The following is a 15,090-nucleotide window of genomic DNA, read 5'->3' on the forward strand; positions in this document are numbered from 1 at the left end:
CGAGCACACATGGTCTAATATACAAATCATAAGCTAATTTTTATAAAAGTAAAAATATTTTTTTTTAAACAATGATTTTTCTTTTCACATGCTTTTCATTCAATTTATCCATTGACACTTATCCATAATAAAATAAAAAGTTAACCATTTAATTCATTGGCACTTATCCATGGTGAAATATTTTGAGTTTACTTTGTTTGTTCTTATGTCTTATTCTATTGCATGCCTATATAAACACATTGGCTTTTCTTAAGAGTGTACCCTGCTCTCTCCATCCCTTTGTTTACCCAAAAGAAACATAACTATTGCAATGGCAACAAGTTGCATCAACAACGACCCACCAACCTTGTTTTCCCTCAAAGAAGACCAACAAAGCCCACCCGTTTTTGATGGGTTGGTCATACAACATGAAACAAACATTCCACAACACTTTATATGGCCTGATCATGAGAAACCCAACTTCGAAAAGTCTAAGGAACTTGAGGTTCCTATATTAGACTTAGGAGACTTCCTTTCTGGACGTTCAAGTCCCGTCAAGGAAGTCTCCAGCCTCATTAACGAGGCTTGCGAGAAGCATGGCTTTTTCCTAGTGGCCAATCATGGAGTTGATGAAACATTAATATCTAAAGCTCACGAGTGTCTTGACTTGTTTTTTAAGCATTCGCTTTCAGAAAAGCAAAGAGCTCAAAGAAAAGTTGGCGAGAGCTACGGATATGCAAGCAGTTTTACCGGGCGGTTCTCCTCTAAACTTCCTTGGAAAGAGACACTCTCATTGAAATTCTTATCTGATGAGAACTCATCCCACATAGTAAAGGATTATATCAAGAACACAATGGGTGAAGAGTTTGAACGAATCGGGTATGTTTCTAAATACTAACTTTCTGACCATATGTATATACAATGACATGTTTCTAAATGATTTGATTATCACATGCAGGGAGGTTTATCAAGATTATTGCAATGCAATGAATCAGCTTTCGCTTAGGATCATGGAGTTACCAGGGATGAGCCTTGGTGTGAGCCGAGCTTACTTCAAGGACTATTACGAAGACAATGACTCGATAATGAGACTAAACTACTATCCACCATGTCAAAAGCCAGAGCTTACCTTAGGGACAGGGCCTCATTGTGATCCGACATCTTTAACAATCCTACACCAAGACAACATCAAGGGACTAGAAGTGTTTGTTGACGACGAGTGGCGTCTTGTTGCGCCCATTCCAAATACCTTTGTTGTCAACATAGGAGACACATTCATGGTAAACATTCTCTATATTATTGGATCCAACAAATTGGATCCAGTAGCTACTTAGGAAAACGAAAACGGAGCCTCATAACACCTTTAATTGTGTTCGGAGGCTCCGTTTTCAGAAGAATCAACCCATATCCAGTCGGTGTGTGGAATTCGCTTCTTAATTATGTATCAATATTGTTTTTTGTAGGCACTAACAAATGGAAGATACAAAAGTTGCTTACATAGAGCTGTGGTGAACAACACATGTCCTAGGAAGTCACTTGCTTTCTTTCTTAATCCAAAGGCAGATAAGGTGGTGAGTCCACCAGAAGAGTTGGTGGACCAAAACAACCCAAGGATTTATCCAGATTTTACATGGCCTACTCTTCTTGAGTTCACTCAGAACCATTACAGATCTGACATGAATACCCTACAAGCTTTCTCAAACTGGGTTCAACAGAAAACTAAGTGAAACTTAATGTCTTTTTCTTTAGCATGCAATTTAAATTAAATATTTTCTTTTAGTTTCTTTAGGGTCAATAAGTGAAGAGTAAAACAGTGTGCAAGGTTTTAACCTTCATGGTCAAATCTGTAATTTCTTTTCAGTCATATGAGCATGTCAAGTTTGTAACTTTTTAGTTATATATATGCACAAAGTAGTTTCCTACCTTTTAATTTGCTTGTGTAACATCCAAAACTGAAATGACCTGAAGTGTAACCTTTATAAAATCAGAACATTTAAGAAGTGATAATTTAATAATTTCACTAAACAACTTATATCTTATAATACTATAAAGTTATAACAAACCACAAAATATATTAACGGAAAAAGTAAGGAAAACAAAGGAGAAAATTCCATCTCACATTGGTGGAGGAAGAAAAAGGAGAGCCTTCAACCATGGTATAAATAGGAGTGTAAGTCCTTGTCCCACATCGCTAGATTATAAAACTAGTGAGTTCTTTATAAGAAAAAAAATTTATATGTTAATGTTCTTATAAGACAAATCACACCTGAAGTACCCGAACGCGCACGGGCTCGGGCGCAATGTGGCGCACTTCGCACGCTCGCATCGCCGCGAGCTGCTTAAGGGCCGCCTTAGTATTTTTGTCTCCCATCACGATATGCGACAGGTTTGGGTTAGCCTCATCGCGTACCGCGATGACGTGTAATATTATCTAGAAATTTGGTGGTATAGCGATACGCGATAAGCTATCCAACTAACTCCATCGCGTACCGCGACGTGGAGGTTACGCAGAGGACACGTGGCGTGCCACGTAGCAGGCCTAGGGCTGACTCGACATAGCTACAAGATTCTTTGTGATACGCGACGGCTTTCAATTTATGGCCATCGCGTACCGCTATAGATAGATGGTGAACGGGACATTCAATCTTGCACAAAAATTTTCTTTCTCTCTGAATTCACACACTCACATATACTTATATATATTAAGATAACGGTATAATACCCGAGTATCGTAACGATATCCAATCGAAAGAAATATACACGAATCCGAAAGCTCTGCCTGTTAAGGTATGACATTGTGCCATCGTGTAAAGTTTCTACTTCCGTGACTATTGTTATGATTATTGGTTTTATACTAATCTAGAGATACTACATTGTGTTTATCCTAGGTGTTTAATACCAGGAAGTGTTATTTAAGTGTAAACTTGCAAGGTGAGACATTCGAGTTTTTGTACCACTCACATTTGCGTGAGACAACTATTTTTCCGACACTGTCATGATGATTTCAAAACCTATAAAACTCATGACAGATGGTCTAAATGTTTTCAAATATATTTTTAAAAGTATTTTAAATACATTAGAGTGATTAAGTCCCTGTAGACTTACGGGATGGTTACTAATGGTATTGTGGGGTTTTGTATACAAGGCTTGCCTACTGGGCTATTACACCTTACTTATTGGACAAGTGTTATCCAATAAGTAATATGACCACAGTCATAGATACGGTCGAGTGACAGGTAACTTTCGATAATTTGTAAGCAGGCAGGTGTAAAAACATCTTAATGTTGTAACTGTAAAATATGTCATTTACAAATGAATGTACTCACCAGTATTTCTTGTTGATCAAATATTTTAAACATGTTTCATGTGACTTGTTAGAGACAAAGGAATGATGTATGCGGGCTTCCAGCTTAAATAAGTGGCTTGTCACCAGAATAAAGAAACGTGTTTTGTAAATTAGGGTTTAACCCTATAAAACTTATGTTTGTATCAAAAGGGATTAAATTCCCGGTTTATCATAATAATAAACATGGTGTTTTTATAACTGTGATCATTTTTCCTAAATAAGGTTCTGATGAAATATTCCGCTGCAAAATAATTTAATAAACACCGATACCACCAATCAATGTTCACGGCTCCCCTCCCGGGGTATAGGGGTCGGGAGCTGTGACAGCTGAAGTGGTATCAGAGCCACTGGTTTAAGCAATATGGGTATTTTAATAATACCTAATCTTAAAAATTTATGTTAGGAAATACATGCATTAACTTATGTGTTAACCATAAAATAAAAAATAAATAAATAAGATTTTAACCACACGTGAAAATAAGTACTATTCTCGTTTGGAGTTTGTTGTTTTATTGTTTTTTGATTAACAGCATGAGTGAGTTAGTTGATGCTTTTGAACACATATCCGTTAACTCCACGGATATAGAAGAAGGAGAATGTAGTCAACAACAACCTGAACCCATGATCTTTCAAGCCCAACCTGTAGAAAAACCAAAGCCCAAAAGAAGAAGAAGGCTCAAAGACTGGCAACGAGGACTGAGAAGAAATAAGAAAGGAAAAACCACAGTCAAACAACCAACTCAACCACAACTCGAACAACCAACTCAACCACAACCTGAACAACCAACTCAACCACAACCAATTGAACCACCACCAACTTTACCACCACCTATGTCAACAATACCAATGCAAGAGAGACTAGGCAGATGCCTAGATGAATGTGAAATCTTCCAACCAGCATTCAACGATATAGGTGCAGGAAGCTCCAGCAACCCTAATATATCATCCCAGGATCCAAATAATACCATGCTCCCTGATGACATCATCAGTCAAGCTCAAATGGAAGAATGGTGGACAAACGATTGGCAATATCAAACAATGATGTCAAATCCTTATGCACCATTCCAGGTTGAAACCGCAAACTACCCCACCATGACGTCGGAAATGACGACAGAGCTTCGTCACTATGGGGATGAATTGGTGGATACCGCCAATAGACTGAGGAATATTGGGGAGACCCTACTCTGGAAATACTATGACCGAGAACCTTATATATAAAGCTATATATATATATTTATATGTTCATTATCGTAATTTCTTTTGCGTAAAAAAAAGAGTGTAGTGACGCATATATATATATATATATATAAAGTGTGTAAATGTAAAATATAGTGATGCATATATATAAAAAGAGTAAATGTCGCAAAGATCGACGATTTTGACATATTCTGTGCCTATGTGTATTTTATGCTTATGTGTTATTAATATCTTGCTACTTTATTATTTGATTACGATATTAATAATTTATTTTTGTATGTAATTCAGATGTCGAATGAGCACAATCGCGAATTGAACACAATCACGAAAATGAGCATAGTCACGTAAATGAGCACAATCCCGGGAACGAGCATAATCATGAAATTCATAATCAAGAAAATCGTTTGAATATGAATGCTATTGAAAATATGATAGCTCTGAAAATTACTGAAGCAATTCCTTTAATTGCTGATGCTATTAGGCAACCTGTTTCCGTAATTAGGCATAAGACCGAGAGTAATAAACGTAAGTCTAACGATGAGGCTAGTCATAGCATGAATGGAGGAAATAACAACCCATTACCCAAAAAGTCAAAAGTTCATGGTTGTACTTAACAAGATTTCTTGGCCTGTAAACCAACTGAATTCTCTGGAAATGAAGAACCTATTTCAGCACTACGCTGGTTAGAAAAGACAGAAGCTATAATAAGAATCAGTAAATGTGCCGAAGAAGATAAAATATTATATGCTTCTAACCTCTTTATCAATGAAGCAATGGAATGGTGGAACACGATCCTCCAGTCAAAAGGAAGTCACATAGTCTATACTATGCCCTGGGAAGAATTTAAAGAAATACGCGACGGCTTTCTATTTATGGTCATCGCGTACCGCTATAGATAGATGGTGAACGGGACATTCAATCTTGCACAAAAATTTTCTTTCTCTCTGAATTCACACACTCACATATACTTATATATATTAAGATAACGGTATAATACCCGAGTATCGTAACGATATCCGATCGAAAGAAATATACACGAATTCGAAAGCTCTGCCTTTTAAGGTATGACATTGTGCCATCGTGTAAAGTTTCTACTCTCGTGACTATTGTTATGATTATTGGTTTTATACTAATCTAGAGATACTACATTGTGTTTATCCTAGGTGCTTAATACCAGGAGGTGTTATTTAAGTGTAACTTGCAAGGTGAGACATTCGAGTTTTTGTACCACTCACATTTGCGTGAGACAACTATTTTTCCGACACTGTCATGATGATTTCAAAACCTATAAAACTCATGACAGATGTTCTAAATGTTTTCAAATATATTTTTAAAAGTATTTTAAATACATTACAGTGATTAAGTTCCTGTAGACTTACGGGATGGTTACTACTGGTATTGTGGGGTTTTGTATACAAGGCTTGCCTACTGGGCTATTACACGTTACTTATTGGAAAAGTGTTAGCCAATAAGTAATATGACCACAGTCATAGATACGATCGAGTGACAAGTACCTTTCGGTAATTTGTAAGTAGGCAGGTGTAAAAACATCTTAATGTTGTAACTGTAAAATGTGTCATTTACAAATGAATGTACTCACCAGTATTTCTTGTAGGTCAAATATTTTAAACATGTTTCATGTGACTTGTTAGAGACAAAGGAATGATGCCCGCGGGCTTCCAGCTTAAATAAGTGGTTTGTCACCAGAATAAAGAAACGTGTTTTGTAAATTAAGGTTTAACCGTATAAAACTTATGTTTGTATCAAAAGGGATTAAATTCCCGGTTTATCATAATAATAAATATGGTGTTTTTATAACTCTGATCATTTTTCCTAACTACGGTTCTGATGAAATATTCCGCTGCAAAATAATTTAATAAACACCGATACCACCAAATAATGTTCAAGGCTCCCCTCCCGGGGTATAGGGGTCGGGGGCTATGACAAAAGTTACTGCTTTAATATGTCCACGCCAATTTCAAATATGCATGCATGTCATGATGTGCAATTGTGCACTATTTCTCTATCTATCAAGATAATCTTGTAAACCAATTGAACGTAAATTGTCCAGTGAGCAAGTTAACCTAGTATAGTTCATCTTATGTTCGAACTTGATTAAAATGTTATCTAAGAAAATATTCAATTATATAATTAAGATTTTAGAAAGAAAATTGTATGGTATAAAAAGTATTATAAGATAACTAGCTATTAAGACAAGACACGGGTGTTACGGTGGCGGTGTCGAGCCGTCAAACAGTGAAAAACAATTTGTATTTTGATAAAATTTACATTATTACGGTATTTCCCACAACCCTGTTTTGAATAAAATTGACACCAAAACATAGATAGAAATAAGAATGACGAAACAACATATTCAGTGTTTTATAGAATATCATGTTTAAAAGAAAAAAAGTTGCAATAATTAATTGTCATGTGAAATATAGTCTAACGGGCCTTTTCAAGGAATAAATTTCCCTTATAAATATTGTATATCATGAATATTGTATCTTTATATTTTTAATTATGCTTTTTTCGTAAAACATTTTTGTAATCATGATTTTATGAAAACGGGTTAAATGTGTCATTTGGATGATTCTGGATAGCTATAACTCGTTTTGTTATCTTTAGTGGTAATTAGGTTATAATTTACTTTATTTTTATTTTTTTTAACTTTTAATTTAGAAATTTTATTAAATTCAATCATATCGTTGCAATTCATTTAATTTTATATATTTCACTATATCTAAATCTATCTCTATCTTTATATATCTATACTTTGTAATAACAAAACATGTTTTGACACTTATCATTCTAATTATTTGAATACTAAATCAATTAATAATTTAATAATACATTAATGATACTTATGTCGTGATATTTAAATATTGCATCTTTTTAATTAATTACAATTAATAACTTATTTTTAAAATATTTTATTTTAATTATTTACTCGTGTAATACATATAAAATTTACATTGTAATGATATCATCATAATCATCGTACTCAATAAATCACATCAATAACAACGTTATGATAGGGTTTGAGGAGAGTGATATGTAGATAGCCTTACTTCTAGCCCGTATGAGTAGAGATGTTGCTTCCAGTGAGACATCCGACTCGATAGTAATTTTGTATCAAGCATTGGACATAAGACACATAACACTCAACCATTGGAACCCCAGCTAATTGATGCATGTACCTTTGTCTTTCGGTCATCAACGCCACACATGATGTCCGATTAACTTTCCGTAATTTTTAAAGTTATTTTCACGAAATTAGTAAAATAACGTCAAAATTAGTGCAGTTTCACTTTTGTTCACCCGATGGCGCACACATTTATACATTATATGCACGCGCCGCACGCAGAGCGTTGATATGTAATGATATGTAAGTAACAAAAAGAAAAAGAAATTCAGAACTTAAATGTCACATAGCAGTCAATAATCCTCCTAAATGGTTAAGAACTTACACTGTGTTCCCGAGCTTACCTAACGAAAGAACAAAAAGGAAAAGAAACCATTTCCATTCCTTTCCTTTCCTTTCCTTTCATTTTCTTTTTCTTTCTTTTCCATCATATTCCTTCCATTTTGGAAAGAAACAAGTTACTCTTCTTTCTCTCTATATTTCACTCTATTTCTTTTCTTTTCTCCCCTTTAATGAAACTCTGGAACATACTACTGTATGCTTTCCTTTCATTTCCTTCCCTAAAAAAATCTCAGGAACACCACCCTCTCTTTCTTTCTCCCCCTTTCCTTTCCTTTCTATCATTAAGTTGAACTCTGGAACACAGCGTTAAGGTGGTGCATTTAAAGACTTCGTTAAATTGAGAAGGTCATGGATTCAAGTCCTATATATTTTACATATAATTGGAGTCTCCAGTCGAGATTGATATACGAGTTTTTCTTTGAAAACGTGCCAGTCTAGAACCCCAACATCCCAAACTTTAATACTCGAAGAATAAAGATAATCAAGTAGCTCAGTTGCCCGATCCAAATTAGTCGTCCAAAGAAAACATAATAACGGGTCAACATTCCGTTACAGGGTGCCTAGCAAGTGAATCAGCCGTACTGGCTTAGCTAGCCCCTTGATATATTATTATTATTATTATTATTATTTATGATTTATGATTATGATCTTCATCACAATCACATTCATTAGCTAGAAATGCAGCAGCAGTAGCACCAGTTCTTATTATTATTACATCTCTCGTTTCGTTGGCGTAATGATGAATCGGCGAGTAAGTGATGGTGTTGTGATTCTATTATTATTCTTCTTCGCTGCTGCGTCTAGGGTTTATGCACAGGTACTGCACTCACTTTTATTTATTAGTAATTGAACATGATCATCCGAATTGAATTGAATTAATTTAATTATTAATTATCCTTTTTCTTTCAGGATGATTCGTCCGGTGGATCAGTTATAGATCTAGGCCGCCGTGATAAGGTTGGCTAACAAAACCCTAATCTTAATTTGCTTAATTAATTTTACGCTAATTGCTGATTAGTGTGTTGTGTAATTAGGATTCATGATTATTATTGTTATTACCAGGGATAATTACTCTGGCTGCATGTGTAAATATTACAGTCAACTTAAGCTCATTCAATATCTGCTTATAAATGGTTAAATTAGGCATTTAGAGGTCAACTTAAGTTTATAATAACAGGTCTTGTTTTGTGCTGGCATCTGCTTATATTTATGTTATTTAGTCTGGATTTTGAGATTCAAAGTGCACGCTTTCTAGTTCCATGATCCGCCCTTTGGTCAAACTGACAGCTTCTTTCGTTGACCACTAGTATTTTCACACATGCAAAAAGTGCTATTCTTTTATGTTTGATGGTATGGTGTGTACTTTGTTGTATTTGCAATCTCTACGAACCCTAACGTGTGGATATAATTGTTCATCAACGTAAATTGCGCATTTGATATTGAATTTGGGATGTTTAGGATTTAGATCAGTTTTTTACATGAGAATGGGGGTGTTGAATTTGGGATGTTTAGGATTTAGATCAGTTTTTACATGAGAATGGGGGTGTTGGTATTGGTCAACTTGTCAAGAAACCGGTAATCATAGTCAAATAAATATAATCAGACAAGCAAATCCAAACACTCTTTTTAATATGTCTTATTTTACAAGGGATGAGTAGGAAGCTCAAGTTTTCTATTATTGGGATCGATACCAAATTAATAAACTCTTTTAAGAAATTTAAGTCATATGTAATTGTTGGATTTGGTATAGATTGGATTAGAAATATGCTAGGATATATTGCACATTGACATATTTTATATTTTTTTTTGCCTATTACATCTTAATGATTGGATATTTTGGACAGGTTGTTGTGGAGAAACTAAAAAACAATGTTATAGGTGACAAGATTGATCCCAAAGCTGTACTGAATTTGGATTCTGGTCTTGGAATTTTTGATGCATTTTTTGCTAGTTTTTCAATGATCCTTGTTAGTGAGGTACGTGTTCTTTTCTCATGTTTTTAATACTAAACGCGGAAGATTATTGTTTGTACAAGGCAAAGATGCATTTTAATGCATGTTATAGGTGACAATATTTTTTGTTTTAAAACTGAATGCAAACACACCTATATACTAGATTTAGGTGGCAATTTCAACACATTTACTTATGAATGGGTCGTTTTCGGGTTATGTTTTATCTCTAATTGGTCAAATCTAATACACTAGCTTTATAAAAATTAGGTTATGTTGAACATGCCTAACATCGGTTCTCCTTAGGATTGGATTACAGATTTAAACGGAGAATGAGAGGATCGAGTGATTAGGTATCAGATGCTTTCTATCGTTCCACGTATAGACACGCCAGACTCTTTACCCCATCTTTGTCACTTCTACACAAACCATACAACAATTAGCAGCATACGCTTGTACCATTTGCACAGATATTTGTAGCCGGATATGTCAGTGACGGTGGCGCAAGTGACTGGGCCCATTTTTAACCAATGGATCATCCATCTGATATCTAATCGTCCAATCTCTGTTTTCATCTGTAATTTAGAGGGTGTGTGAGTTAGTCGGTCAAAAGAAAGAGCTTAACATAGGCTAAATGGAAAATCTAACAGTCTAACCCATCTTGAAAACGAATTGTGTTAAAAAGAACCGAGTTTTTAGTTCGGCTTGAGCCCAAACTCGACCCATGCACACTCCTAGTATTTGTAATTATATAACTATTTATAAAAAACTAAAATTTATGGATAAAAGGAGTTTTGGGGCAACCACACACCCATTACAACCCATACCAGAAATTTACTTGTTTTGACCGTAAACTCAATTTGACCCATTACTCACCCGCATGTTTTGCCTCCTTGGCACTTTTACTATCGCGTCAAAGGCCTCTTGCTAGCTAAAATTTAATTTGTAGCTTAGATGTATGATTCCTTGTTGAATATTTATGGGTCTAATTCTATGATGTTTTTCCCTTCCCAAAATCCATAACTCAGTTCTTCATTTATTGATTTCATGTAGATTGGAGACGAGACTTTTATTATAGCAGCTCTTATGGCAATGCGACATCCAAAGTCAATTGTTTTGTCTGGTGCCCTCAGTGCGCTGTTTGTGATGACGGTACATTTATCCCTTCGTGTTTGGTTGTGTTTAGGCTTGTAAACGAACCGAATGAACATGAACAAAGCATGTTCGTGTTTGTTCGTTTAACTTTTTATTGAACAAATGATCGAACACGAACAACTATATGAGCGGGGTTTTCTTGTTCGTGTTCGTTTATGTTCGTTGATTAACAATATAAACGAACGGTTCATGAACGTCCACGAACAAACATAACTGAGCTAAGTAATGTGAAAAACACTATATTGGAAAGTGTTTAAAAGTAGACTAAGTTGTAAACGGCCATAAATGAATGTAAACAAGAGTATAAACGAATTTAAGTGAATGAACGTAAAAACGTAAACGAATGTTCACGGACATAAATAAACGAAGAGATTTGTGCTCATGTTCGCTCGTTTAACTACATGAACACAAAAGGTTTTTTGTGTTTTTCACTTAACTAATATTTTGATTATATTAGTACTTAAATTAACGAGCTTCCTGCTGAATGGTTCATGAGTTTTTCACTTAACGTTCGGTTCATTTACAAGCTTAGTTGTGTTTTTGATATTTTTTTCTTGAACCCCTTTTCAAAAGGTTTTTTGTGTTTCAGAGGTTTATTTTGGTATGCAGATACTTTCTACAGGACTTGGTAGGATTGTTCCAAATTTGATATCGAGGAAGCACACAAACAGTGCTGCTACAGGCATGTAACTCACCTTTTGTGCTTAAATGTTGATTATTATACATAAATACATGTTAAGAGCACAAATGTTTGCTATCATAGTATCATATTCAGTTTTAATATAAAAATATGAAGATTGACCTACAGTTAAATAGTTGTTTTCATAATGCAGTTCTGTATGCCTTTTTTGGTTTGCGTTTGCTCTATATTGCTTGGAGATCAAATTCAAAAGCATCTCAGAAGAAGGAGATGGAAGAAGTATGTTTTTTTATTCGTTTTCTTTTTGAAAAAAATATGTATTTTTATTGACTAAGTTGACTAAACCATTACAGGTTGAAGAAAAACTTGAGTCTGGACAAGGAAAGACGGCTGTCCGCAGATTCTTTTCTAGATTCTGCACGCCTATTTTTTTGGAGGTATTTTCAATCTATTGGTTGACGAGTATTGTTTATATTAATGTTACATCATTTTGTTGAAGATGCACAGAAGTTAAAAACTTGCCAAAATACCATGTTTACCCAACCAAAAAAGTTGATACAAAAGTACTCATTAAAACATTTGAAATTGCATTTGTATTTATTCCATTAAATACGATTTATAATATGACCATTATCCTCTTCTTTTTTTCCTTACATGTGTTACAACCTATTTACACAAGGAAATGCTATTTATGTCATAAATATGAAAATGAGTACATTTGATGTTATGATTTTTGTGGGGGAAATCGATATTTTTATGGTTTGAGAGGGGTATATGAAATTATCCCTATTTTAAAAGCGAAAAAAAACAAACCTATAGCATTAAATTTATTTGATATGAATCATAAAAGAGTATTAAAAGAATAGAATCATATGTCAATCCTAGGTTCATTTTACAGGTACTAAAATAAATTATAAGTTTTTAATATTGCATTTAGAGTCAATTACATTATCGTCCCCTGTGGTATGGGAATAATTACGGGTATCATCCCTAGAAACTAGTTACAAAAAAAGTCCCTGATTTTACTGTTTGCTTTTATTTTTTATCCTGAAGCTAAACTCAACCGTTCAAATGTTAAATTTTAAAAATGACCAATTTGCCATTTTAATGGGTTTTTCTTGTTTTGCAGTCATTTATTTTGACATTTTTAGCAGAGTGGGGGGATAGAAGCCAGATAGCAACAATTGCTGTAAGATTTTCTTGTAAATTTATTATCCTTTCTTCTTTAATGTTTGTATATGGACTTGACATAAGTACCCTTGGATTTGCAGTTAGCAACACATAAAAATGCAGTAGGGGTTGCTGTTGGGGCTGTAATAGGTCACACTATCTGTACATCTGTAGCAGTAATTGGGGGAAGCATTTTGGCCTCTAAAATATCACAACGCACAGTTGCAACAGTTGGAGGGTTACTCTTTCTTGGTTTTTGTGTATCATCTTATTTCTACCCTCCCCTGCAATAACCAATTTTATTGTTTGTAAAACGTTATGTTAAGAGAAAATCACGAAAATACCCTATTTCACCGAGTGGGCATACCATTTTTTACTAGACCGTGACAACTTTGTCGGGATTGTTAAATATAACAACCTGATGGTAGGTTCTAACACGGTTCATGGTTGAACAGCCCCATACATTACCGACTGATTCAACCTCGAGTGGCATGTTCTGAACTGATGCCTGATATGGTTTTCAGTTCAATCAATTTGGTTTTAAACACTTGTAATTTTTGATATAATTAAGGGGGGTGATATAGAAATATCACATCCGTAGTCCGTAGTGTAGACCATCAAGGCTGTCACATCATATCATACAAGATGTGTGATAGGACGGAATATGGTTATACGGGCTGTAACGACTCTTACGAGTCATATCAGTCAAAATCATATGTGCCATATGATTTGCCTTCCATATGGTTATTATTTTCGGTCATTATCTTTGTGTCATACAGCCCGTATGGACTATACAGTTCATATGTTTAGACTGACCCTTAATTAGTATACTTATATGATTCTTATTAATATATAAATTAGTAATGTAGTGTGAAGCAATTGTACACATGCAAGGCAATCTGGTATACTTGCATGATTCTTATTAATATATGCAAGACAACTTGTCTTAAGGAAACAATCTCCATTTCTGGTCTTAAAAAGAGTTTTACTTTGAAAATTTAGGCACACAACACATAATGTTGTGGGGTTAAAAAAGATATATGCTACTAACAACCTAAGACAAACAAAGAAATCCACTAGGTTAGATTTTGGTTTGTATTAATCTTTATCATAGACCATGTTAATGGTCGAATGTTGATAAGAAGATTGTGCCCGATTCTTGAGTGTAGGCGAACTCAGTTCTTTACGATTAATCAATATCAGCTACAGGTGATCATGTTATCGACTTGTAATTTTTGTGTCCAAGGGTCATGCTATTTACACATGTCGCATTTGAAGAGTATCTTGGATGCTCTTCGTCAAGCAGGGGTGGTTGAAAGACGTACAATACTGAATCACAAACTTATTATTCTATCCCGAACTGCATTTATGATAAATTCCAAATATTTCCATCATTCGACATTGTTGCTTGACCCCAAGTTGAATCATATTTTACCACCTTGTAATGTGTATTTATATTGTTTTCCAAGCTCGTCTTTGAATCAAACTTAAAAGGCCACTGCATTTCTTGCATCGAGTTTTGTTAATGCTCGACATTTCCCTTAGACCGAAATGTTGTTACATATCCAGATTCTTAGTTGTAGATACAACCACAACCACCATTAACTTGCTTGATGAATATCCAACACCAAAGAAAGATTGTGATTAACCACAACCATATATCTTTTGGTTCTTTTATCGAAGGTGAAGAGGTAGGTCCCAGCAGAGCCCAGTTGGACCCGCAAGACTCACCTTGAACAGGGACGTCTGCGCAGAAACCAACTGGATCCGCAGGACCAACCATGCTCAGAGACGTGACGTCCTTACGCGCAGTACGCAAGCTGGTCCCGCAGGAAATGCCTCCCGATGGTGAAGGACTCCGCCTGTCCCCGCAGCCTCGGATACAAGCCATCAGGGAAGGCCACCCGCGCAGCAAGGCTACACGCACAAGGCACTTAGCTCTCAATCACTCAGTGTCACCTGAAGGAATGAGCGAAGCCGGGAGCTATCCCGCACAAGGGCGGGAGGGGGAATACTCTCGCCCAAATAAGCCAGTCCGTACGATACAGGAAGATCTTCTGTACTGTACCTGACGAGGTATGGGAAAAAGATCTGACTAAAGATACGACAGCTTACTGACACAGTATGGCGAGCAGCATGCTCCTGTACTGTATCACTATTAGCCGCT

General features: G+C 35.3%; 2 protein-coding genes across 2 annotated transcripts; both read left to right on the top strand.

Annotated features, from left to right (window-relative positions):
* The first annotated feature begins 286 nt into the window (after positions 1 to 286).
* LOC143553173 (gibberellin 20 oxidase 1-D-like) lies at positions 287 to 1,843 on the top strand. The gene is made up of 3 exons (XM_077043213.1): positions 287 to 858; positions 938 to 1,259; positions 1,443 to 1,843. Exons 1-3 carry the CDS (start codon positions 311 to 313, stop codon positions 1,704 to 1,706), a joined length of 1,134 nt encoding a protein of 377 aa, XP_076899328.1. The 5' UTR covers positions 287 to 310; the 3' UTR covers positions 1,707 to 1,843.
* A 7,974-nt stretch (positions 1,844 to 9,817) lies between these two features.
* Positions 9,818 to 13,228, top strand: LOC143553174 (GDT1-like protein 4). The gene is made up of 7 exons (XM_077043214.1): positions 9,818 to 9,985; positions 11,012 to 11,110; positions 11,723 to 11,795; positions 11,947 to 12,032; positions 12,107 to 12,190; positions 12,883 to 12,942; positions 13,025 to 13,228. The coding sequence occupies exons 1-7, from the start codon at positions 9,833 to 9,835 to the stop codon at positions 13,214 to 13,216; spliced, it is 747 nt and encodes a 248-aa protein (XP_076899329.1). The 5' UTR covers positions 9,818 to 9,832; the 3' UTR covers positions 13,217 to 13,228.
* The last annotated feature ends 1,862 nt before the right edge of the window (positions 13,229 to 15,090 follow it).

The sequence above is a fragment of the Bidens hawaiensis genome, unplaced genomic scaffold (assembly GCF_021521415.1).
Source record: "Bidens hawaiensis isolate Kalapana, Puna unplaced genomic scaffold, B.hawaiensis_p1.1 tig00017157_1, whole genome shotgun sequence".
NCBI classification, from domain to species: Eukaryota; Viridiplantae; Streptophyta; class Magnoliopsida; order Asterales; family Asteraceae; genus Bidens; species Bidens hawaiensis.